The sequence below is a fragment of the Oreochromis niloticus genome, unplaced genomic scaffold (assembly GCF_001858045.2).
Source record: "Oreochromis niloticus isolate F11D_XX unplaced genomic scaffold, O_niloticus_UMD_NMBU tig00007510_pilon, whole genome shotgun sequence".
In the NCBI taxonomy this organism is placed as follows: domain Eukaryota; kingdom Metazoa; phylum Chordata; class Actinopteri; order Cichliformes; family Cichlidae; genus Oreochromis; species Oreochromis niloticus.
The window spans coordinates 173861-199891 of record NW_020328614.1 but is presented as its reverse complement, the minus strand read 5'-3'; the positions used below and the strand labels follow the sequence as shown (position 1 = coordinate 199891).

At 41.2% G+C, this 26031-nt stretch overlaps 1 protein-coding gene and 1 long non-coding RNA gene across 3 annotated transcripts; both read left to right on the top strand.

Annotated features, from left to right (window-relative positions):
- The first annotated feature begins 5629 nt into the window (after nt 1–5629).
- LOC106096659 (uncharacterized) lies at nt 5630–16772 on the top strand. Of its 2 annotated transcripts, none has more exons than XR_001223049.3 (3): nt 5630–5960; nt 8264–8418; nt 16718–16772. It is a non-coding gene; the product is annotated as an uncharacterized LOC106096659 (long non-coding RNA). The 2 variants fall into 2 exon arrangements; XR_003218306.1 differs by lacking the exon at nt 16718–16772 and adding an exon at nt 11531–11673.
- A 15-nt stretch (nt 16773–16787) lies between these two features.
- On the top strand, nt 16788–25578 carry LOC109196975 (uncharacterized). The gene is made up of 7 exons (XM_025904909.1): nt 16788–16844; nt 16929–17024; nt 17108–17215; nt 18725–18780; nt 21571–21855; nt 23414–23792; nt 25413–25578. The coding sequence occupies exons 2-7, from the start codon at nt 16975–16977 to the stop codon at nt 25576–25578; spliced, it is 1044 nt and encodes a 347-aa protein (XP_025760694.1). The 5' UTR covers nt 16788–16844; nt 16929–16974.
- Nucleotides 25579–26031: the final 453 nt, after the last annotated feature.

The window sequence follows — 26031 nt, the reverse complement described above, 5'->3', positions numbered from 1 at the left end:
TGGAATTCTACTAGAAACAGTCGATCATATTTGTTTGTCAAAGCTAAATCCAGGGCAAACTAGGCTAAATTAGCGTTTTTAGCTAACAGCTACAATAAACATAAAAGTTACTGTACGGCTATCATTTGTTAACATGACGCTTGTTCTTATACATGTAATACATTTATTACCAACCTGAGAGTTTATCCGCTGGTCATTCGACATGACGAATGACTTCTGAAGTCTTAATTCAGCTCAAGACGCTGTAGATTCCCGACAGTTACACTTTCGATAATTCAATTAATCTGCGCTCGTTTACTCTTGAACCGGAACCAGATGTAAGTTCCAAAAAACTGAATTTTGGAACTGAAATTGAATGGTGAGAGTGAAACTGAAATTATTCGAGAGCTGAATTTTTAAAGGACAAAATGCAGTTTCAAAGCAAATGAATTCATTTTCAATATATAGAATTCAATTTCAATTAAGTGATGATCATTTTCAAACCATAAATTCAATTTCAAATTAGACTAATTCAAATTCAGTTTTCAAAAGCATTTTGGGGGGGTAACAACAATACCAAAAATAATACTTATTTTTACAACAAGGTGCAATAATGATCATAATGTGCAATACTAACAGTGTGCAATACACATTTTTATTACTAAGTTAAATAACTGTGTTGCCTTATGTTGTGTCGTGTTGTCTGAAGTGCTTGCGTGGTTTTCAAATTTCATTGTACTATTCTACCGTGTATGAATGTGCAATTACAAAGAAGAAGAAAGAGTTATCTTATCTTATCTTCCTGGTTTCATGTCTTATTATGTTTTAAGTAGTAACACAGGTGTGAAAAAACAAACTGGCGGGCAACCAAACCGGTTTGACAGGTTTTGTAATAAAGAGTAAGCAAAAACAGTGTTAGCTGGTTATAATTATTCATGGGGGGATCGTGGCTCAAGAGTTGGGAGTTCGCCTTGTAATCAGAAGTTTGCCGGTTCGAGCCTCGGCTTGGACAGACACTTGGGCAAGAAACTTCACCCGTTGCTTACTGATGGTCTCCACAATAATAAGCAAACACAGCTTTCAGCTCTTATTTTGAAACTTATTTAGAGAGCTGTGATGTGAGCGTGCCTGGCTCTGAGGCACTTGGGTCAGCCTCTGTTGTTTAGAAGTGTTACAGACTGTGAATGACACAGACCTGTCAGTTTCATGTTTGTCTGTAACACAGCTCAGGGGCTCCATGCTGAACGCATCCATCCAGTGTTATTGATCCAGTACTAATACCAGCATTGGGATCAGTACTACACAATCACATGTGTCCACGTGATGGATTTGACCAGCTTTATTCATTAATGATCAATCAATGAATAGAGAGTGAAGGTGGTGACAGAGGAGGTTTAGAGGTGAGTGAAGGTGGTGAAAGAGGAGATGCAGAGTGTTAGAGTGAATTGTTAAATGTTTGTCATTTTTATTCTTACCATTTGTACTTTAACTGTGTGTTGAAAGGAATTCTTTTGTTCTCCCCTCCCCAGATTCTCGAGGTCCTGGGTGAGGGGCTATAGTGTTTTATTGCAGATACATCCTATCTGGAAGATCTGCTTCTTTTGATGTGGTAAAACTTCCTGCCCTTTGTATGGCTTCACTGTGTTATCTAGGGTGAACCATAGATTGGGTGTGCGGAGGTTACCCTCTTTATGACCTAGGATGTTGTTCCTGCTTTATGACCCTTTTGGTCAGCAACACACACACACACACACACACACACACACACACACACACACACACACACACACACACAGTATTCTTTGTTCACATGTATACCTATATAAGAGGTCATATGTTAATGAACCTATGCATATTCATGGAACCACAATAAAAGAGCAGTGTTACGGGAGAGCGGAGAGAGCAACTGGGGTCAAGCGAAGGAACGGCGCCTGTCCAGTTCTCTCCCGTGCACGTGAAACATAAAGAATGTTGCCTACTCGTGTCTTGCTTGCTGTGTTATTACATTGCCTTCAACGTTCCAGCGAATAGGTTCAAGCTACAAACCTATCACAGAGGAGAGTGAAGGTGGTGACAGAGGAGATGCAGAGGAGAGTGAAGGTGGTGACAGGGGAGGTGCAGATTTTGGGCAGGAGAAAGGAGGAGGTGACAGTGGGTCAGATGAACAAAGAGAGAAAGGCTGCACATGGATGAGCAGGTGAAAACAACACAATAATTGTGCGTGCAAACACACACTGTCAGAACACTGAACTGATCTGTGTTTGGTTCACAACAGTCAGACAAATGAGCAGGTGAGAATGCACCCACTGCACACCACAGACTGATCACTAAAACTACCTGATCTCCGTCCCGATGTCCAGATAGGACTGACTGTACTGAGATTCATGGATTCATATCAAATTGATTGATCAAACATTGCTCAAACATTGATCAAACTGGGTCAAACTGGAGCTCTTGTTGGGGGTAGAGGAAGCAGAATGGGGATGCCATACCCTGCATTTATGGACTTCCTAAAATCCACAAGGAAGGGGTCCCACTCAGACCCATAGTCAGTAGCATAAACTCAGCCACTTATAACACTGCGAAACACCTTGCTACCATCCTTGCACCTCTCGTGGGGAACACCCCACACCACATCAAGAACTCCACCGACTTCACCGACAAGGTCCAGAAACTTACCCTGGATCCAGATGAAACCATGGTGTCCTTTGATGTAGTCTCTCTCTTCACTTGCATACCTACCATGGAGGCAGTGGAGACTGTCAGAAAACGACTACAAGAAGACAGCTCCTTGGAAGACAGGACCAACTTCACACCGGATCAGATTTGCACACTGTTAGACCTCTGCCTTACCACTACGTATTTCAAATACAACAAGGGTTTCTACAGACAAAAACATGGCTGTGCCATGGGCTCCCCTGTGTCACCTATTGTAGCCAACCTTTACATGGAGGAAGTGGAAAGAAAGGCTCTTGGCTCTTTTAAAGGGAGAGCACCCAGCCACTGGTACAGATATGTAGACGACACCTGGGTCAAAATCAAGACACAAGAAGTGGAATCCTTCACTGCGCACATTAACGCCGTGGATAAAAACATCAAGTTCACCAGGGAAGACACAAAGGATAACTGTTTGCCTTTCCTGGACTGCGCCGTCCACATTGAAGAGAATGGCAACCTCAACATTGAAGTTTACCGGAAGCCCACACACACGGACCAGTACCTCCTCTTTGACTCCCATCACCCTCTGGAACACAAACTTGGAGTAATCAGGACCCTACACCACCGGACAGAACATGTTCCCTCTAAGCCTGAAGGGAAAAAGAAGGAACACACACATGTAAAGGAAGCACTGAAAACATGTGGTTATCCTAACTGGGCGTTCATAAAGTCAGCAAAGATGCACAGAAAAGAAGATCAGACACCAGCGAGGGAGGATAAGAAAGACAGACGCAACAACGTTGTCATCCCCTATGTAGCCGGTGTATCAGAGAATCTCAGGAGAGTTTTCTCCAAGCATGACATCCCAGTGTACTTCAGACCCAGCAACACACTCAGACAGAAACTGGTTCACCCGAAAGACAAAACTCCAAAACACAGACTGAACAACGTGGTGTATGCTGTACAGTGCAGTGAGGAATGCCCAGACCTCTACATTGGCGAGACCAAACAGCCACTTCACAAGCGCATGGCACAACATAGAAGAGCCACCTCCACAGGACAAGACTCAGCAGTCCACCTGCACCTTAAGGTCAAAGGTCACTCTTTCGAGGATGCCAATGTTCACATATTGGACAGAGAGGACAGATGGTTTGAAAGAGGAGTGAAAGAGGCCATCTATGTCCACTGTGAGCGACCATCTTTGAACAGAGGCGGTGGTTTACAACACCAACTGTCTGCCATCTATAATCCAGTTTTGAGTTCCCTCCCCAGACGCCTTAACGCCCACTCACATCCTGGGCCATCTGACCTCAGGAATTCACATGACAAGGTGGGGCCAGGTTTCACAATGAGCTCACCCGAAACCCTGGCTGATTAGGTCCCACACCCGCTTTCACACCTTGGCGCATGTGATTAGAGGATCACCAGGGGGTCCTTTGTCCCTCTTTGGGGGGATACTCCCACTGGGTTTAAATCTGGGACTCTCGGCCATTTGACCTTAGAACTGAAGAAGCTTCTCGGATGAGAGGTGAAACGTCTTCAAGCAACTTAAAGAAGTCCAGACGCTTTTCTTTGCAAACTCCTTTGACAAGCAGAATGAATAAACCCAGTGTAAGGTCTCCGTATGAGGAGGTCACAGGAGGTTCATGCTGTGAAGCAATGCTTCAGTTTCTAACTGGAGATGCTGAAGAGGAGCGAGCATGAAGAGAATAATGTTTTTAAGTGGCAGGTCATTTTAAATGCAATGTTTCTATCAACTATTCTATCGACAAACATCAGCAAACATACAAACTATTTGTTTGCAGTTTGTCTCAAAGTGAGTTGCAACTAAAGTTCCATCTGCTGTATTTCACAAGGAGAGAAAGGACAGAGGGTTAACTTCACAAAAGATAGGAGAGGAAGAAGAGAGCTTAAATTTAAACATGAGGACTGCTCATTTAAAACGTACATGCCATATTTAATTGATGGCACTTTATAACAAAGCTCTAAAAGACATTTGTAAACATACGGCAGCAGACCTGATGGTATTTTCATGCTCATGCTTTTCAGCATCGTTTATTAGCACTCATGGTTGCTATCACAACAACAGCGAGAGAGCACAGACTTTGAGCAGGCGAGGTGTAATGCGGCTGGTTAGGCATAGAGCGCTGCAGGCCTGGTCATGAGCCAGAGCTCACAGGCAGCTGGCGCGCAGGACCACACAGCACGCTGGCCTCTGGTGGAACCACAGCCTGTCCATACAGCACACCGACTTCGGACTGGGTATATCCCTCAACTTCATCCGGCTCAGGCTGGCAAGTCCCTCGCGCACCCTGTTGATCTCCACCTCTGGCTGGGGAGGTGCCTTGACCTCCAGTTCTGGTCGAGGACACAGTGGCTGCTCCGCGGCCCTTCTCCAGGGAACCGGAACAGGTGAAGGCCCTGCCGGGCACCAGCTGCTACCACCCAAGGAGTTGGGTCGCAGGCTGCATCGTGGCTGGTCGCAACCTAGGGCCCGACATGGGTCCTGGAGCGGTCTAGACCTCAGCCACTCTCACGCCACTGAGGAACGCTGGCGAGGGTGGCAGCAGTGTCAGTCAGGACTGGATCAGAGAGGTCAAATTCTCCTTGTCCTGGGGGTCTCCCTGTTGGCGGTGTGACACCGCCACCTGCTCCTGCTGTGTGGCTGCCAGCTCGGCCACCATTTGGGCAGGCTCGTCCCCTTGCTCGCCCAGTTATGAGTCCCTTTTGAGAAGCACTTGATGAGTTATACTGAACAGAAATAAACTTGCAAGCACACAGCACATATCAGAGTAGCTAAAGGCTGCTTGAGCTAATATGACATTTCAGTGAGTCTCTTTCAAGAGTAAGATTTTCTGTATGTACATTTTTGCCCATAAAGGTGTCGAAAGCATGCAAAATGCATCAACTGAGTATGGATGACATGTAAGAATAAAAAACATTACATTTTTTAAAAAAAGACTGAAAAGAGGATTTTCTGCAAAATTCCATGCCACAAGCTATAACACAGCCAAAATGATCACCAAATAAAAAAAGAAAAATTGAAATAAGTGTACAAAAATGAGGGCATAAGCATTAACTGGATCCAGTTTATCTTGTTAAATTGCTCAGTAGTGGTAGATTTTTGTTTGGTGTGTGTTGGGGGTGGGGTTGGTATCTTCACTGCTTGCCTTTGTCTAGAAGTCACCACACACCACTGCTGTGATGTTCGTCTGTGGATGCCTCTCGTGTTCTTTCCATCCTGCTCAAAGTTTGCTTTCACCTTCCTTGACTTTGTGTTCGTGACTGATGATGATCATTTCTGAGTGAAGCTCCATATGAAGGTAATGTTTTTCAGTGGGTAATGTTTTCTTGGCTAACATCAGCTGTGTGCAGCTTAGCTCCAGCACAAACAGCACAAATCTGCTGCTCCATAGTTCATGGTAATGGACTCACAGCTGGACCAATGACCAGAGCATTGGAAAAACCATTAAACACTCTTCCTCCTTTAAGTGATTGTGAGAATGTGTGTTTTAACATTAAATCTCTCTAAGCAGGTGTAAATGATCATTTCCACTCTAGACTATCTTCAGCCTGTGTATAAAAGATGGCTACAAACAGCAGGTTCATAGTTAATCTCATTGTTGAAGCATCGAGCTGAGTGTTTTGTCTTTAGTTTCTGGAAGTTTCAGCTGCTGTTTATAGAAATGTTTATTGTCCTGGTGTTTGTAGTTTGAAGCAAAAAAATGTAAATAATTTCCTGATGATCTGTAGAAAAATAACTGTTTAGTTAATAATAATTATGAATTGCATTTATATAGTGCTTTTCTAGGCACCCAAAGCGCCGTACAATTCCACTATTCATTCACTCTCACATTCACACACTGGTGTTTTCCGTACATTATGGAGTTTGTGGTTCAGAATGTGGGACATTTTCCAGATGTTTGAATGTTTGAAGGTAACAATTTTTTTTAACCTGTGCTATTCAGCAGTATTAGAAATAAGAATTATGGTCAGGATGCTTTGTAGTGCCAGATATATTTACTCTCCCAAGAGAAGCACCATGGACACTCTATAGGATCCTCTTGCTAATGTTTCTGTTTGATTTATTTACTTTTTAAAAATGTTTATGTCATTATGTAGTGGAGACTATGCCGGAGCATACAGGGGGTAAAGAACAAAAAATAAGCAGAAAGCTGAGAAAAAGACTGGGATGGGGGGGAAAGTCATCACAAACCCCTGAGCCTGGCTACACTTACAGAAACTTCACAGATACTCATCCACCTCTAGCCCACCCTCTGAAGTGTGGATGGACAGGTGCCCTCCCGTAATTAGGAGTGATCCAGAAGGAAGCAGACAACAGACCCAGCCAACCCCAATGCCAGTTTTAAAAACGATGCAATGTAAAAATTCTTTCCAATGGTTTTCTGTTGTCTAAAAGTTGATTTTGCAGCTAAACTACATGTAGAATGAAATCCAGTTATACAATGATTGTTTCTCTGATGTGATGAATGTGCAGCTGGAAACTATGATCAGCAGCTGAGCTGGAACAGCAGATTTGCTCTCAGCATTTCAGGGTTCAAAGACTTTTGAAGACTTCTGATCACTTCCTGTTAGAAATGTTTGACTGTAAACCTCTTGCTGAAATGATGCTGCTGATTTCAGAGAGGGTTCAGCCTTCACAGTGAAATAAAAGAGGAAAGATTTAAATGTTCCTATGCAGTGAGCTCCCTCAGACATTTGATTACACTCAGCAAACAGCAGCTTCACTGTATTTAGTTCATGTGTGTCTTTTTAGACACAATCACTGCTGTGTTTTAGTGTCTCTGCTGGAACTGCACAAAACTCCTTCATTCACCATCCCAACACCGAGAGGATGTTAGAGACATGGGGGCACCTTCACCCCTCCCCCTAGGTGAGCCCCTGGAGCTGAGAAAGTACCAGAACACAAACAGAAGACAAGATGTAATTTCAGGAGCTCAGAAGGAACCACTTCAGTTTTCTTCCACTCGAGCAAAAAAAGCTAATCTTTGAAAGATCAGAAGTGAAAACATCAAATCTCTCAGGTGTTACATGAACAAGAAGATAAACTTTGACCTGAACAGGAAGAAGAGAACAGTCTGAGGTTTCTCTGTTTTATTCTCCACCTCATCCTGGTCTGTGTGACATCAGCACAACTAGCAACAGCTTAGCAACCACATTTTCTGTTGTTTAACACCTGTATGGGCCCGTAAGTTGGACAAACATTTGCAGGACTATGATCACAGGAAGTGTACATATTCGGTGAAACCACATCCTCTTCTAACACAGGCAGAAATGCAGAGAAAGGTTTGCTCTTGGCTCTGTGGGTTTGTAGGTTTAGATCTGATTGGCCTGATTCTGACTTCCTGTGCAACTTGTTAGGACCCAAATAAAAAGTTCAGCTGTTACATTCTACAACACACAATACGGAAAAAGCTTCTATGTAACTGATTCTTCCAAAATATTCCTTAAATTCAACAAGTACATATAAGGTAGCAGTAACAATAACAAAGATATGTTTTCAAACAGTTTCAGTAAAACATCCTGTTAAAACTGTAACTGTATTTAACAGGAACATGGTCATTCAAAGCATCCCTTGATGCTCCTGTCTCTTGTGTCTCTACAGAGTTTGAAGAAGAGAGCTGAACTCTTCTTCAGTCAAATGATGTTTCTCTGTCTCTGCATCTGTTTCTCTGAGTACAGCTGTGTTTGAAAGAACTGGAAAGCCCAATTCTCCAACATGTTAACTCTGCTGATCGTCTTTGAATCCTGGATCAGGAGGTACAGCTGGTGAATATGTGGTGTTTAAGTAAGGTTTCTGTCTTTGACTTAGTGTACTTTAAGTCTACTATTCACCTATACTGTCCTGCTGGAGGACAGTATAGGTGACCGCGTTGATGCCTCTTCCTTATTTCACCAAAGTTTATAAACTGTTGGCTAAATTTTCTTGTTGTCAGAGGTAAAGTGAAGTGAGAGGAGCAGATAATAAGGATTAAATGTAATGCTGAGTAACTAAGGCTACGTTCACACTGCAGACGAAAGTGGATCAAATCCAACTTTTTTGACCCTATGCAACTCATATCCGATCATGGTATGACAGTGTGAACGGCACAAATCCGATATTTTCAAATCTGATGTTTCAGAAAGCAACTGCTGTTTGAATGGTCAAGTCACATCAAATCCATCTTTTACGTCACTGACACAAGTCAGACGCCAATTATCAGCGCCGGAGAAGCGCCCAATTAGACATCGCAAAGGCTTCCTTGCCATCCGGTGTAGATGTTAGTGAAACTTTTGGGAAGACAACATTGGAGAAACGTGAACATTCTGTTTATGCTGTATATGAAGCACTGCTCCTCTCTAAAATAGCAATAAGGATCATTATTAGGCCATATGTAAAAAACAACATAACTTTATAACTTAAAGCAAAATTGGGAAACAAAGTCCGAAACAAGTCTTTATATTAATTAATATTAATCAGTCAAACAGTACTGTTTGCTCTGGGTCTAAACAGCGCGCGTTATGTGTGACGTCTTCTTTTGCGCATGCGGGCCGCTTTGAGGGTTCACACTAGAGCGCATTTGCTGTCACATTTTATTTGTACTGTGAACAAGCAGACAAAAAAATAGGATTTGATAAAAAAATCGGAATTGAGCATTAAGACCTGCAGTGTGAACGTAGCCTAAATGCTGCTAGACTGTGACGCCACTCACAGCAGCATCACGTCATTTCCTTACTTTGACCTTATGTACAAATATATATATATATATATATATATATATATATATATATATATATATATATATATATCTATGTGTGTGTGTGTGTATAAAATACTCCAAATCACCTCCATCCCACCAGAGGAACCTGAGATAGTCTTGATGTTCCCTTGCAACATGGAACTGGTGAAACATTTTTTTATGTCACACATTAAGGCCATTGAACTGTTTCTAAATTGACAAAACACGTAAGCTACTGTGTTAGTCAGGTCTGGACCTGTCAAAAGATGGTCATTTAGAGAGGTTTCTTGGTAGCGTGCAGAACAGTCAAAAACCACACGGCTCTTGCCGGGTTTGTATGGATGGTAGACACCGTGTAGCATAGCATGTAGCATGCCAGTCGGTTATCTGGTTCAAACTGTGGCACCTTTTAATACCATTGGTTCGTTGTCATCACTTGCTGAATGTGAGAAACCAACAATGGTCCAGCCAAGATTAGTTCGCTATGCATATGGATGATTCTCATCACCAGAAAGGTTCTCTGTTGGGTGAAGGGCTCGTTGACAAGCCTACTTGAAAGGCCTACTTCGCAATCCAATTGTGGTGGAATCTTTTCTGACAGTTGCTCTAGATGTTGCCATTTCAGAGGTTGGAATGTGTAATCCAGTGGTTCCCAAACTTTTTTTGCTAGGCCCTCCTTTGTTTTACAAGAAAAATGTTCGCACAAATGTTCGCACGCACACGCACACGCACAAACACATCCTCCAACCACACAATTAAGCAAACAATTAAGCAAATACAAGTAATCTGCAATAAATTACAGGTAGTAGTAAAAATAAACTACTAACTCTTTCACGCTACATCCGCACCTACACTGAAAAAAAGGGATTGGCCAGCTCTTGGATTTATGTAAGCATCTTGCGTGTATTTAACACAATTGCCTCATGGTTTAAAGTTAAGTGTAACTATATAGTGTAGAAAATACATAATATGCAGAGCGGGTAGATTCAAGTGGACATATGTTCGAGTGAAGTAAGTCAATGATATAGCAATGTTAAATCTCGCGACACTACACGGGATTTCAGTCTCGCACGCTTTGGATCGTGGTTTGAGTCAAGTCGTACAGCCGCCTCTACTTTTTTTGGTATACCGAAAGAAGTAAATTGGGTGGTTTTTACATTAAAAAAGTCTAACTTGTAAATTGAACACTAAATTTTCTTCTTTCTATCTTGAACGTAATTAAATCATGTAGGATCTGTACGGAATTCAACAACTTAATTTGTTCTTGTTGAGATGACATGATACAATCTTGTAGGAGTGGTTAATTGCTGGACTCGTGAAATTTACAAGATCACCTGAGATTTCAAACTGCAGGAAAATCACTAGAGTTATAAGAGGCAGATCACTACACACACACAACGTGTATGCTATTGCTTTTTATTGTGGTTTAACCTGTCAAGGACAAAAACGTACAGAAAGTTCTGCATCAAGCCTTGAAATCATAGCTTTCCTACTTTTGTCAACCCTGGATATGTGACATGGTGGTTAGCACTGTTGTCTCACAGTAAGAAGGTCCTGAGTTCAAATCCACAATATGGCTAGTTTGCACTGGTTTCTCCCTGGGTATTCTGGTGTCCTCCCACAGTTAAAAGCCATACAGTTATTAGATTTAGCTTAGGTTGATTGGTGATTCGGAATTCACTGTGAATGCAAATGGTTGTTTGTCTCTATGTGATTGACTGGTGAGCTGTCCAGTGTGTACCCTGCCTAGTAACCCAGCGCCCCTGCAACCAGGATAAAGATAGGAGGATGTTAGTTGTTGTAGATCCATTCAACTTTTATGTTAACCAGACTCTAGACTTTGTTGAAAATTATGTAATATGAAGACAACATGTAGTATTTAAGTGATCAAGTAGTGCTGGGGTAAAAGCTATTGAATAGTGTTGAAATAAAATGACGAAATTGTGAAGGATTAAAATATTCCAAGAGCTCAATTTACTTAATCTAAACATGTTTCAATCGCGTTTTATGAACACAAAATGCACAGGTTTATTGACTATGAATAAGTTGTGTTGATTTAACTCAGTTGTTTAAGTTTCTGCCAAAGCAAAACATTTGTGTGCAACCAATGTCCACTATTGAATCAATTAAATCCAACATGGCCTTTTTTTCAGTGTACACGGGTATTTTTGAAAACGCAGCTGTTTTGTCCACACCTAAACGGCGTTTCGAATCACCGAAAAAGGAGATTTTTTTAAAAGTCCTTTTTTCCCCGCTTACGTGTGGACAAGGATTACAGAGTTCGTCACGCAACGTCAAAGGTATGTGCCTTTTTTCACGACACGCTGTGCGCCACGTTATTGTTTACGTGAGATGAATTTGCAGAATGGCAGATAGAGACAAAATACTGTTACTGTTAATCTGACTATCTTCAGGTTTTACACGCTTACATACACACACGCAGTTACTGTCCCTACATTTAGAAAGGCAGAGGCGTTGGGGTGTGATTATTTTACTGTAGTTATTTTTTTCATGTGTAATAATATTCAACATTGCTATCAATGCATTTTTCAAAAAATGTGCAAAATTGGTTTAAAAACATAAACACCTGTGGGATACTGTTTGTCCGTGATTTGAACAGCCCAGCGCTGCTCCCGACACAGGTAAAAACCAATTCTGCAGGGGAGACCTACCTCAGCACTTCTGCAGGTGAACCCAAAGGGAACATATGCTTCACCATATTTTCTAGTCTCTGGCTTAGAATTAAGTTGGTTTGGAAACATATTAGGCTATGCTTCATCTCCTGCTTTGCGTTTCTGTGGACGCCCCGTGCTAGCAGTGTCCAAGCGTTTTGTCCCCCTCTTTTTTTCATACCGCGTCCCCCCTGCAATGGCTCTGCGCCCCCCCTAGGGGGCGGGCCCCACACTTTGGGAAGGTCTGGTGGAGCCTGTTTACTGGGATAAACTGTTGTGTGAAAACTGCCACAGGCTGGGTCTGTGAACCAGCATTTTGCGTTTATTTTCTGTATTGTTGACTTATGTTTTTACTGAAGATATGTTTAGTTCTTGTGGCTTCTATTATTTGGATAGGATTGAGGTTCTTTGTAGCATGACATTATTTTGTTAGATTCATCTAGTTATCTTAAGCTCCTAAATTGCTTAGTCTTTAGTTCTGTTTATTTGGTCACTTTGTGACCAACTAAACTAAACACCTTCTGTGTTTAGTTTATCTTGTTAGTTCATGTCTTAAGCTGTCATGTTTCATGTCTGTGTGGTTAATGTTTGCCTAGCTCATATCAAGTCTGCGTCCTCTCCTGTTTCCTGTTTATTTTGAAAGTTTTGTTTCATGTTGTGTGCTTAGTATACATTTCCCGTTGTGTCATTATATGCATTTGTGTAAGCTGTTTCCTCATGTGTTTCCCCCTGTGTATTTAGTCTGTTTCCAGTTGTTCACTGTCGCGTCATCTGTTACCATCCCTGTCACTTAAGCTACACGTTATGATTCGTAGTTCTCCAGACTCTGGAGAATTATCTGCTCCTGTCATGTTTTCATAGTGTCATGAACTAGCTGTGTGCAGGCAGATGAGGACCCAAATGCAAAACTCACAGAGACAAAAGCTGAACTCAAAATCTCTGCTTTATTGCAGGCTTTACAAAGAAACAGAACTAAACTGGGAATGCTAAACTGAGGACCGAGGGAACACAGAGAAAGGCACACAGGTTCAGGGAAGAGACATTGATGACACGACACTGAACTGAGGGAGAAGTGGACATAAATACACAGAGGGTTAATGAGGGAAGTGGGAGCACACGGGGAACACAGGTGACACTGATAACCATAATGAGACACGGCAGGAGCAAACACAACACTGACACACACTGACGGGAGACTATCAAAGTAAAACAGGAAGCACACAGAGGCAGACCACAGGGAGAGAGAAAGCACGGGGAGAGCACAGACATAGCAGGCTGGGGAAAACATGCAATAAAACACAAGGAGGGGAAACGAGGACTCATAGATACACAGAGGGGCACACAGGGGGTAAAGTCACAAGGGGAAATCAAAGAAGCAACATCTTAACAGAACAATCTAGGAACCATGGCATAGATAAAGAACAAAATACAAAAACACACGAAAACTAAGAATGCTGGGTCAACATGACCCATGATCATGTCACATAGTCTTTCATGTACCAGTCCAGAATTCCGTTCTTTGCCTTTTCATGTCATGTCCATAGCTCATAGTTATAGTTCAAAGTCACAGTCTTAGTAATTCTTAGTCTTTAGTTGTTTCCCAGTTTAGGATCTTTGTTTAGGTCATTGCCATAGTTTATGTTTGGTTATTTTTGCTTTACTTTTTACCGGCCCTAATAAAGGCTTGCTTTGAGTTCAGTAAAAGTTTTGCCTCCTTCGTCTGTGTCCGCACCTAGGTCATCCAAACACCCTCCATGCGGTCTGCACCCGCAGATCGTGACAAAATCAGGTGGTAGTGGAATCCTTTTCTTTGAGTTTGATCCCCTCAATTGTAGACCTGACAGTTTCTGACATGGTACAACCTTTGACTAGGCAGACATTGTGGATATCCGCAGACTGATATTCTTTTTGGGTTTTTTTTTGAAGTCTTGGGCTACTTCGTCTAGTATGAAGGTTGTATCGCTCTGCATGTCTGAGAGTGCATAAACTAGCGGTTCTTGATCTGACTGCTTAGTAGATGATACTCAGACTGGCAAGAAAGAGGATGTTTGTGTGCTTACACCCTCTTGGATGACTCTGTTGGAAGTTGCTGTTGCAGCCCTTTCTGTGGTGTCTGCCTTGTCCTTTGAGATGTTACCTCCATTTTGGCTTTTGACAGTCTTTGAACTTGTTATCATGCAAACATGTCAGATGTCTCCTTTGGCATTTCTCACATGTTCTTTTGTTATCACATTTTCTTGAGTGATGACCAGTCTTCAAACATCCAAAGCAAAGCTTCTGTGTGTGTTCAAAAGTAACACGATCCTGAACAGTTCGGCATTTGTCTAGGATGTATCCTATCCTTTTGCAGAAACACATGATGGAATACTGCTTTGCGTTGTGCTTGTGGTCAGAGTCTTTGCTTGAACTATTTGGATTCATGGATGCCTTGGTTTCTCACTTTCAACACTCTTGAGTGCTTGTATTGAGGAAATGGGATTACAAACAAGATTTGCTTCCTTTCATAGGAAGTCAACAAAACACCTTGAATGGTGGGTACTCAGCCTTCACTTGTTTGACTTCCATCACTTTACAATTCTAGCTGGAAACCAACCAAAATGGAAAGTTAAACAGAATCCTTTGACTTTCAGTGCAGTCATTCAAGACCTCCAGAATCTTAACGTGGGGGATCGCAGCCTCACAGCTCTTGAGAAAGTCTGCACATTCTCATAGCTCGTGAGCATCTTTAGAATATATCTTTGGCCATGCATGCAGCTTGTCCCAATTAACAATGGGTCTCCGAAACGTTCTATAAAAGCTTCCAGGCTAAGTCATATGTTGCTTCTCTGCCCAGTAGAAGAAATACTTCCATGGCTTTCTTTGCTGTGCTATCTAAGTACTTTCTTAGGTAATATCGTTTTTCAGTCTCTGGAATGTTTTTTCTTTCTGTTAATGTTTCAAAGTATAATTGCCAGTCTTTAAATTTCAAGAGTTCTCCTGTAAACACTGCAGGCCCTGATGTTGGGAGCCATGTTGCACTCATAGCTTCTACTAGCATATTAACCAGATCTGAGCTATTCTTCTAAAACTGAGGTAACTGTTGTGAACAAGGAGCTTGACTTGTAACCACTAGGGATTAAGGAATGAATAGGGGATTTGATGCATTGAGAGAATGGGTTGTGACTTGAAGCTCTGGTGGTATTTCAATACCATACAACAAATCAGTTGCTTCTATGTTTTCTTTAGCTTCATCATAGACCCTCACTCGAGCTCTAGCAGCATTGAGCTTCTTTACTTCTTCTGACGTGCAAGTTTTCTATGTGTGTGTTCGATTTCTTGCTGTCTGGCTAGGTTCTCAGCCTCGAACATTTGAAGTTCTGTTTCTTCCCTTTCTTGTTCCTCCAACGCTGCCAAGACCTTCTGAGTTGCAGCAGCTTCAGCTACAGCCTCTATTCTTTTGACTGAGTGGCTGCTAGAGATAGTAGACCTATATCCTGATTGATGAGACAGTGGTCTGGAAAAAGAACCTGTTGAGCCTAGCACAGATCTAAAATTAGGCCAAGGTTCTTCGTCTTCTCTTTATCTGCTTTTTGACCTTTAAGCTGTCTCTCTGCTCTTTGAAAAATGAATCCTGAGAATAACATGCATGTATCAACCCTGCACCTCAGGTCTAGTTCAGGGGTTTGCACTTGACGCAACTCCTCATAAACTGTCCTTATGTCTTCATCTGTGTTCCTGATTCTTTGTCCATCTCTTGTTGCTTGAGACTGAATCAATTATTTCACCAGGTCTGTCAGTTCATCCAGTCTATCACCATGGTTAACTTCTGCTGTAGTACCTTCACCATCTTCTGCCACTTCATTAACCCACTGGGGTCGCATCCCTCGACCCCAGTGGGTTAATGAAGTGGCAGAGTCAAAGTCCCATGACCAGTTTAAGACAAAGCAAGAAGATACAGCAACCCAGAGTCTCCATTCGAAAGTGAGGACTTCAAACTATATACCAGTTTTTAAATTGTGTTAATAGGCCAGAATTATGATTAAAAAAAACACGCAATGTTTTTTTCTGAATAAAACAGTGGCATTTACTATGGGTAGAAACAGTAAAGGTGTTCTCGTGAGACATTAGACTTTACACATTACACATGTACAAGTAATCCATTATCGATCAATCATCCAGATCATGAGCTTTACACAGAACATTGTTTAGCATCATGTGCAACTGCTTCATCAACATGGAGCTCTGAGTGTTTATTAAAGAATCATTGTGTGAAAGAGGCTCTAACACAGCCGACTGCAGCCTTTAGCTGTGAGCACACAGTGTCTCACATTTACATTCACTTTCCTGTTAAATTCACTCAAAAACTTTAAAGAGCTGTTAGCAAGTGAAAATAGCAAAGATTTCAGGGCTGGGCTGAGCCCCAGTGTTTCAACATCATAGTAACACCTCACACAGTCACAACTCATCAAATCTCATCAAAGCTCATTATCATTAGGACAGATTTAAGTCAATATCATTTCACATTTCTGTGTCATCATCCATCAAATGTTGATACATAGTGGGTTTGTCATTCTCTCAGCTGACACTGAGACGAAGCAGGAAAGAAGCAGCTGATATTTGGACAGCACACATGATGGAAAGGAGGATTTCAGTTGATGTGCACATGAATGATTTGTGTTTCCTCTGCAGGTGAAGGTAGAAAGTGTGTGTGAGCTGAATTGAGCAGCATGGATCAGTGTGAGGACAGAGAGGAGGAAGTCCCTCCCTCTAAAAGCACTCTGTGTGGGGAGCATGAGAGCCAGACCAAAGCTCAGAGGTGAGATGACCATCTCTAACTGTCCATGACTCTTCTCCATGTCACAGCTCAGCACTCACATCACTGCTCCATCATTATTCACAGGAACCAGCCTGGACCTCCACCCACTGTTTCATCTAAGAGCAAACGGATGAAGAATTTCTTTCGTGATTTAGGACGAAAAAATACATTGGATAAAAAGTAAGTTCATGTCATTGTTAAAGTATCTAAAATTTTCACTTTATGTGTGATGTGGTTTTTACTGAAGAGCTGAACTTTTTTAGGATCCATCAGAGACCTGGACCTGAACCCAGGACTGTGTCCTTAAAGAGTGACTGGTCAGAAGAATGTTTAAATAATTTTAAAGGAAAACAGTTTTCTGCTTCAGAAAGGTGAGCTGTTAGTAACATGAATTCTTGATGACTGTTTTAACTATTTGTTGTTCTATATAAGCTGCAGACACGTCATTCCCTTGATCCTATCTAAACTGTCTGTTTAAAGAACTTAAAATACACTTTGTTGTTTAGAAACATGAAATTAAATTACATTTTTAAAGAGCAATCTGTAAAGCTAACTGACGAGAAAACCCTGGTGTTTAACCTGCAGTGGGGTTGTTGGTTTTGAGGTGGTACTTAGAGTCGTTGACCTTGAGTCCCATGACCTTATTATTAGGGTCACATGAGTGAAGGCATGGGTGGGGGTTGAAATGTGTGGCCATGGGTCTGTGGACTCTGTTACAGGTGTCTGTGGTAACATGTATTTGCTGGACAAATAAACAGTTTTTGTAGTTTTGCATCTGTACATCACCACTGTAGATTAAAATCAAATAATCAATATATGATTCAAGTGCAGATTTTCATCGTTATCATAAGAGGGTTTAGAAAATCAGTTTTAACTAAATGTCCCTGGATAAACTAGCATTAACATCACCTAACTAATACAAGGGATGTCTCTTTTCCGTGTCTGTATTGACTTAATGAAGGTGCAGTTTATATAAGTACATATTAGTAAGAGTAGTTACTAGTCTGTGTGTGTTGTTTTCTTTGGCATTCAGGCTTTAATGAGCATAGTGCAGTCCAGGAATAATAACTTATTTTCTTTTATGTCCATCTGGTGAGCTTGATGGTTCGATCCAGTTTGTTGATGTGTTTGGTTAAAGCATGTAATTCTTCAGATGCTTATTGTTTTATTTTTTTTTCCTTTACTGTCTGGCAGTGTAGTAATCAGAAATCTTGTCTGAAGGTTAAAAAAAATAAGTGTGATTTATTTTCCCAAAACCATTATGGCTTTTGCTTGGATTGTTTTATTTTGAGTTATTAAAGTCACAATGGACAACAAAGTGGGACGGAAAAGAAAAAAAAGAGAGACAAGTTGGGGAGATATTTAACAGAAGAGCACAGAAAAATATCAAAGAAGCGGGCTAGAGGAAGAAAAGAAAATGTTCTTCATCACTCGCTGAAAAAAACAAACAACAGAACCCCCCCCCCCCCCCAATAACATCAAAACAGGGAAACCACAGCAACAACCAGAATAAGCATGAGTGACATTAAATAATAATTATTAAATGTTACTGAGCCACACACAGTATTAATGATACTTGACATTTTTAGAGGTAGCAGCTGACCAAGATAGTGTGCGTCTGTCAGTACCTGTTTATACGCCTGTGTGTGTGAGTGCAGGTATATTCATAAAGTTTATCCACACAACTGTCTAAAAGATGCAAGATGGCACTGGAGTGACGGCAGCCTTTCCAAGTAGCTCTAAAACACCATCCTTGTTTCTTAACTTTTAACTATCTTTAGACTAGTCTTTCAAACTTTTTTCACGGCAATGTGTCACGGTGTCACATAGGCTGTGTTCACTGTTTCTTCTGGTGAAATCATCTTCTCATGTTTTTATAGAAAGATGATGAAAGAACCTGTAGAAGAACCACTAATCAAAGCAGCTTCATCAGCAGGTAGGAGACCAGTGGTTTGTGCGATGAGATCTCTAGATATTAGGTAGATTCCTTTCCCTTTTTGTAATGTTTTTTGAAAAAATTGCCAAAGCATTTACACATCGTTATGTATATATAGTGGTCCTTTGCTAAATTCAATTCAATTTCAATTCAATTTTATTTATATAGCGCCAAATCACAACAAACGTTGCCTCAAAGCACTTTATACAGGGAGTGCAGAATTATTAGGCAAGTTGTATTTTTGAGGAATAATTTTATTATTGAACAACAACCATGTTCTCAATGAACCCAAAAAACTCATTAATATCAAAGCTGAATGTTTTTGGAAGTAGTTTTTAGTTTGTTTTTAGTTTTAGCTATTTTAGGGGGATATCTGTGTGTGCAGGTGACTATTACTGTGCATAATTATTAGGCAACTTAACAAAAGAACAAATATATACCCATTTCAATTATTTATTTTTACCAGTGAAACCAATATAACATCTCCACATTCACAAATATACATTTCTGACATTCAAAAACAAACAAAAACAAATCAGCGACCAATATAGCCACCTTTCTTTGCAAGGACACTCAAAAGCCTGCCATCCATGGATTCTGTCAGTGTTTTCATCTGTTCACCATCAACATTACATGCAGCAGCAACCACAGCCTCCCAGACACTGTTCAGAGAGGTGTACTGTTTTCCCTCCTTGTAAATCTCACATTTGATGATGGACCACAGGTTCTCAATGGGGTTCAGATCAGGTGAACAAGGAGGCCATGTCATTAGTTTTTCTTCTTTTATACCCTTTCTTGCCAGCCACGCTGTGGAGTACTTGGACGCGTGTGATGGAGCATTGTCCTGCATGAAAATCATGTTTTTCTTGAAGGATGCAGACTTCTTCCTGTACCACTGCTTGAAGAAGGTGTCTTCCAGAAACTGGCAGTAGGACTGGGAGTTGAGCTTGACTCCATCCTCAACCCGAAAATGCCCCACAAGCTCATCTTTGATGATACCAGCCCAAACCAGTACTCCACCTCCACCTTGCTGGCGTCTGAGTTGGACTGGAGCTCTCTGCCCTTTACCAATCCAGCCACGGGCCCATCCATCTGGCCCATCAAGACTCACTCTCATTTCATCAGTCCATAAAACCTTAGAAAAATCAGTCTTGAGATATTTCTTGGCCCAGTCTTGACGTTTCAGCTTGTGTGTCTTGTTCAGTGGTGGTCGTCTTTCAGCCTTTCTTACCTTGGCCATGTCTCTGAGTATTGCACACCTTGTGCTTTTGGGCACTCCAGTGATGTTGCAGCTCTGAAATATGGCCAAACTGGTGGCAAGTGGCATCTTGGCAGCTGCACGCTTGACTTTTCTCAGTTCATGGGCAGTTATTTTGCGCCTTGGTTTTTCCACACGCTTCTTGCGACCCTGTTGACTATTTTGAATGAAACGCTTGATTGTTCGATGATCACGCTTCAGAAGCTTTGCAATTTTAAGACTGCTGCATCCCTCTGCAAGATATCTCACTATTTTTGACTTTTCTTAGCCTGTCAAGTCCTTCTTTTGACCCATTTTGCCAAAGGAAAGGAAGTTGCCTAATAATTATGCACACCTGATATAGGGTGTTGATGTCATTAGACCACACCCCTTCTCATTACAGAGAAGCACATCACCTAATATGCTTAATTGGTAGTAGGCTTTCGAGCCTATACAGCTTGGAGTAAGACAACATGCATGAAGAGGATGATGTGGACAAAATACTCATTTGCCTAATAATTCTGCACTCCCTGTATTGTACAGTAGATTGCACAATAATAAATACCTTTCACGGCCTCACTGTTTTGCAGATATTTTTCTTTGTGCAATTTTGCATGCTTTGTTTTGTTTTGTTTTGTTTACAGTGCATTGTGTTCTGCGTCCTGATTCGCTGTAGACCATTGTCAATCAATCTGGTGCCGTGTCTCCTGTACAGTACAGAATGCGTTCAGCTTGTCAAATTTACATAAATCTTTGATCCCTAGCAGCGTGACTGTGAAGTACTGTTCTGTATCTTTGTTTGTAAGTTTTCTCCCTAACAAACACAACAATGTCAATAAAATGTTTTGCACCGTTAAAGGCACTTGCGGTAGCACCAAAAAGGCAGAGAAAGATGCTAACCATAAGCGAAACAAAACAGTCAAACTTTACTCAACTCATTCTTCTTGCTTCCTCCACTTCTGTACCACTGATTCATTAATGTTGAATTCTCTGGCTGCTCTATTCTCATGTTCTGGACCTGAAAATTCTATAATACTGGACTTGTTTTTCTACCAAGGTTTGAACTTTATGTTTAAACAAGAGAGGAAAGTGTGAAAATGTTCATGCCTGTCTGAGAAAAGTGGATAAAATGTGTAGTGAGGGGTTTTACAGCCTTAAAGCATCTATAATAATTGTAAAAAATAAAGCTGGCTACTTCATGGATTTCACCTATGGCAGGTTATTTTTTAGAACGCAACTTCCGTGATAAGCGAGGGACCACTGTACTTGTCTTTAAAAAACAAACAAAAGCAAACAGTTTTTATGGTCATGTTGAAATGTGTTGCAAAATGTCTTAATCCTTCTTTGGCACATTTCCATTGCATGAGAACTGCCAGTCTAAGAAACCTGGAAAAGAAAGCAACTGGCATTTTTAAAAATTTTGAACCAACAGACCTCAAAATTCAGTATTTAAATATGAGATGATGGAAGATTTTTAAGATTCAGAGTTTCTACTTTTAAAACAGCAAAGTTTGAGTGGGATACATGTTCATGTCTCTTTCTTCTTCTTATAGAGGAGGAGCTTGTCAGGGTGCGAACAGCCTTTGTTTGGAGGGTGTCAACAGAAATCCTTAAACAGCTCCTTGAGGCCCTGGTAACTGATGGTGTCTTAAATGAATTAGAGAAAGATTCAATACTGGAAGGGAACCCTGTCAGAGCAGATAAGGCCCGCTGCTTCATCGATACAGTAAGGAAGAAAGGGGACAAAGCCTCCAGGATAATGATCCGACATCTTCAGATCAAAGATCAATCTCTTTTCTCTCAACTGCATTTATACTCTGATCCATCTGCTCAGCAAGGTAAGGTCACTTTTTTCTGTAAGAATGGTCTCTTTTCAGGGCTTGTTGAGATGTGACAGTGTAAAACCTCAGAGATCAATATAACAAAAAACAGAAGGCAAGAACTTCATTCTACAACATGCATTTGGATTTGTTATACAGTGCTGCTCACAAATAAAAAAAAATCCAAAAGTCATGCAGGACTATGAAGAAATTATTTCACATATGTGTTTGACTTAAAACAGACTACACAGATTAGTTTTAAACAGCTGTTCATCAAACTGGAACTTCTTAGCTGTATTGACTTGAGAAGTCTTATTTAGTTGTTAAAATTGATTGCCTTAAAAATGTAAGCATCATTTGTGTGACTTCTTGAGTGCTTTAGAATCCCTCGAAGAAAAATTGTTCCATTCTTCTGAGAGTCACAAGGTGTATATTCCCCTTTTCTAATTTAGAGTTGGAATTTAATGTGAATTATTGAATTCTCCTCACATGCTCTTTTGAAAACGTGGTTGTAGCAGTAGGGACATCTTGACAATTCAATTTAATAATAGTTAGTGCCAAAATTTGGAGAAGAGGCTGTTGAGAGACAACGCCGGTCTCTCCGATTCTTTTGTCTTGGTAGAGATCATGCAAAGATGTTTCCAAGTTTTACACAATCGTTTTATTACCCATTTTCCTTACAGATGCATCTGGAGATCAGTACCCTGCATCCTATGCATTCCTATGCTAAAGGCTGATCTGAGGAGCATACCTCACACACACGTTTATAGAGTAAGGGAGGCTGCCCTTTGGCACCCCCCTAAGTAGTCTTCCACTACTCTCTCTATTGCTTACCTTGGGGTTGCCCTCCCTCAGGCTTGTACCTGTGGCTTCCTGTCCTGGCCTCTGCAGTGGGGTTGGGTGTTCTCCTGCCCTGCAGCCCAGTTTTTTGTTCCAATTCCAAAGGATTTGAAAAACAGGAACCTCATTAGTGATCTTTAGCACACATAGTGATATTTGTGCCCATCTTTCATCAATGTCAGAAGCCTATTTGAAACCAAACACAAACATTGTGAGGGAGATGATGTTACTAGATATCAGTCATCATCATGCCTCCTGCCCTGTGTACAATCACTAAAACACACAGAGATGATAACATGAAAATATAAAAGAATATTTAAAATACATTAATCTGGTACCATAACCAGCTAATCTCATAGCATATCTTGGCAGAGATTAAAGTAGTAGAGTCAGAATGAAAAAAAAAAATCAAATCCAAGATAGAAAATGTGCAAAGAACCACCGACCAAAATGTAAAGAGTAAGAAACCAAGAGTTCACAGTGAATGATAACAAAAGTACCTTTTGTCCTTTTCCTCCGGGCAGATACCCTAAAATTGAAGCTTTTCAGTTTAGTCATAATGTGACTGAAAGCATTTTCTCTTTACCTTAATAGCAGGATGGTGCTGTTATAATCCATGACATTTTGTCTTTGTTGTAATGATTTTAGATCTACATCAGTCTGAGGAAAACTCAGAGAAAAAAGCGAGAAGAAATAAGTGTGTTTACTATTATTGTATATATTTTTATTTATTCAGAGGCTCTTCAAAATTGTCAGCCTAGACTGAAATCTGCTCTAAGGAAGAAGTTCCAGTGTGTGTTTGAGGGGATCGCTAAAGCAGGAAACCCAACCCTTCTCAATCAGATCTACACAGAGCTCTACATCACAGAGGGAGGGACTGCAGAGGTCAATGATGAACATGAGGTCAGACAGATTGAAACAGCATCCAGGAAACCAGACAGACCAGAAACAAAAATCCGACAAGGAGACATCTTTAAAGACTTACCTGGAAGGGATGAACCAATCAGAACAGTGCTGACAAAGGGAGTGGCTGGCATTGGGAAAACAGTCTTAACACAGAAATACACCCTGGACTGGGCTGAAGACAAAGCCAACCAGGTTATCCAGTTCATATTTCCATTCACTTTCAGAGAGCTGAATGTGCTGAAAGAGGAAAAGTTCAGCTTGGTGGGACTTGTTCATCACTTCTTTACTGAAACCAAAGAAGCAGGAATCTGCAGCTTTGAAGACTTCCAGGTTGTGTTCATCTTTGATGGTCTGGATGAGTGTCGACTTCCTCTGGACTTCCACAAAACTACAATCCTAACTGACCCTAGAAAGTCCACCTCAGTGGATGTGCTGCTGATAAACCTCATCAGAGGGAAACTGCTTCCCTCTGCTCGCTTCTGGATAACCACACGACCTGCAGCAGCCAATCAAATCCCCCCTAAATGTGTTGACATGGTGACAGAGATCAGAGGGTTCACTGACCCACAGAAGGAGGAGTACATCAAGAAAAAATTCAGAGATGAGGAGCAGGCCAGCAGGATCATCTCCCACATCAAGACCTCACGAAGCCTCCACATCATGTGCCACATCCCAGTCTTCTGCTGGATCACTGCTACGGTTCTGGAGGATGAGCTGAAAACCAGAGAGGGAGGACAGCTGCCCAAGACCCTGACTGAGATGTACATCCACTTCCTGGTGGTTCAGGCCAAAGTGAAGAAGGTCAAGTATGATGGAGGAGCTGAGACAGATCCACACTGGAGTCCAGAGAGCAGGAAGATGATTGAGTCTCTGGGAAAACTGGCTTTTGTTCAGCTGCAGAAAGGAAACCTGATCTTCTATGAATCAGACCTGACAGAGTGTGGCATCGGTATCAGAGCAGCCTCAGTGTACTCAGGAGTGTTCACACAGATCTTTAAAGAGGAGAGAGGACTGTACCAGGACAAGGTGTTCTGCTTCATCCATCTGAGTGTTCAGGAGTTTCTGGCTGCTCTTCATGTCCATCTGACCTTCATCAACTCTGGACTCAATCTGCTGGAAGAACAACAAACAACCTCCAAGAACTCTGACACAAGAGAATCTGCAGAGAAACTCTTCTACCAGAGTGCTGTGAACAAGGCCTTACAGAGTCCAAATGGACACCTGGACTTGTTCCTCCGCTTCCTCCTGGGTCTTTCACTGCAGACCAATCAGATTCTCCTACGAGGCCTGCTGACACAGACAGGAAGTAGCTCACAGACCAATCAGGAAACAGTTCAGTTCATCAAGGAGAAGCTCAATGAGACTCTGTCTTCAGAGAAAACCATCAACCTGTTCCACTGTCTGAATGAACTGAATGATCGTTCTCTAGTGGAGGAGATCCAAGAGTACCTGAGATCAGGACGTCTCTCTAGATATAAACTGTCTCCTGCTCAGTGGTCAGCTCTGGTCTTCATCTTACTGTCATCAGAAAAAGATCTGGATGTGTTTGACCTGAAGAAATACTCTGCTTCAGAAGAGGCTCTTCTGAGGCTGCTGCCAGTGGTCAAAGCCTCCAACAAAGCTCTGTAAGTATATCTGCACATTTAAAATTTTTATTCTGACCTTTAACTCGTTGCTTCTAAATGTAGATAGAGGTTATTGTGCTTGGTTCTTAAATTCCTAGCTGGAGCCTATCGCAGCTACCAAAAGGCAGAAGAAAAAAGGTACACTCTGGACAAGTCGACAGTCTGTTACACTCACACTTACATTCTCACCTATGGGCAATTTAGAAATATTAATGAACCTATTCCCACTAACTGCATATCTTTGGACTCTGGGAGGAAGCTGAAGTACCGGGAGAGAACCCATGCAAACACGGGGAGAACATGGAAACCAACCAGGGTCTTTGCCCCCAGGGATTCCACCATTTGTCAGATGGTGGTGGAAATGAACTAAGGACTTTGTTGTTGTGAAGCAACAGTCTTAATCACAGCACCACCATGCTGCTAAAATGTGCTGCTGAAAGGTGCACACAAAGGTATTGTTTTATTGTTTGAAGACTTTAAGTCGTTATTGTTTAAAGACTTTAAGTCTTTAAACAATAAAACAGCATATTTGTAAAAATGATCAATAGATGGTCTTTTAAACTTATGAAACAAATTGTTTCATAAGTTTAAAACAGCAAAAAGAATTTCAAAATATTTTAACCATTAGAATTTTACATTTTTACATGGATTTCAACTTTGATATTTTACCACCTTTTAATAAAAGACAGTTTAAACCTGGTTGCAAACAGATAAATTGATTAACTAAAATATATAAACCAGCTAAAGAAAAACAGGAAAATGTAAAAGTAACCAAAAAAAATTGCTGAGACAGGCCTAAACTTTCGTCCGTAGTTGCTCTGCT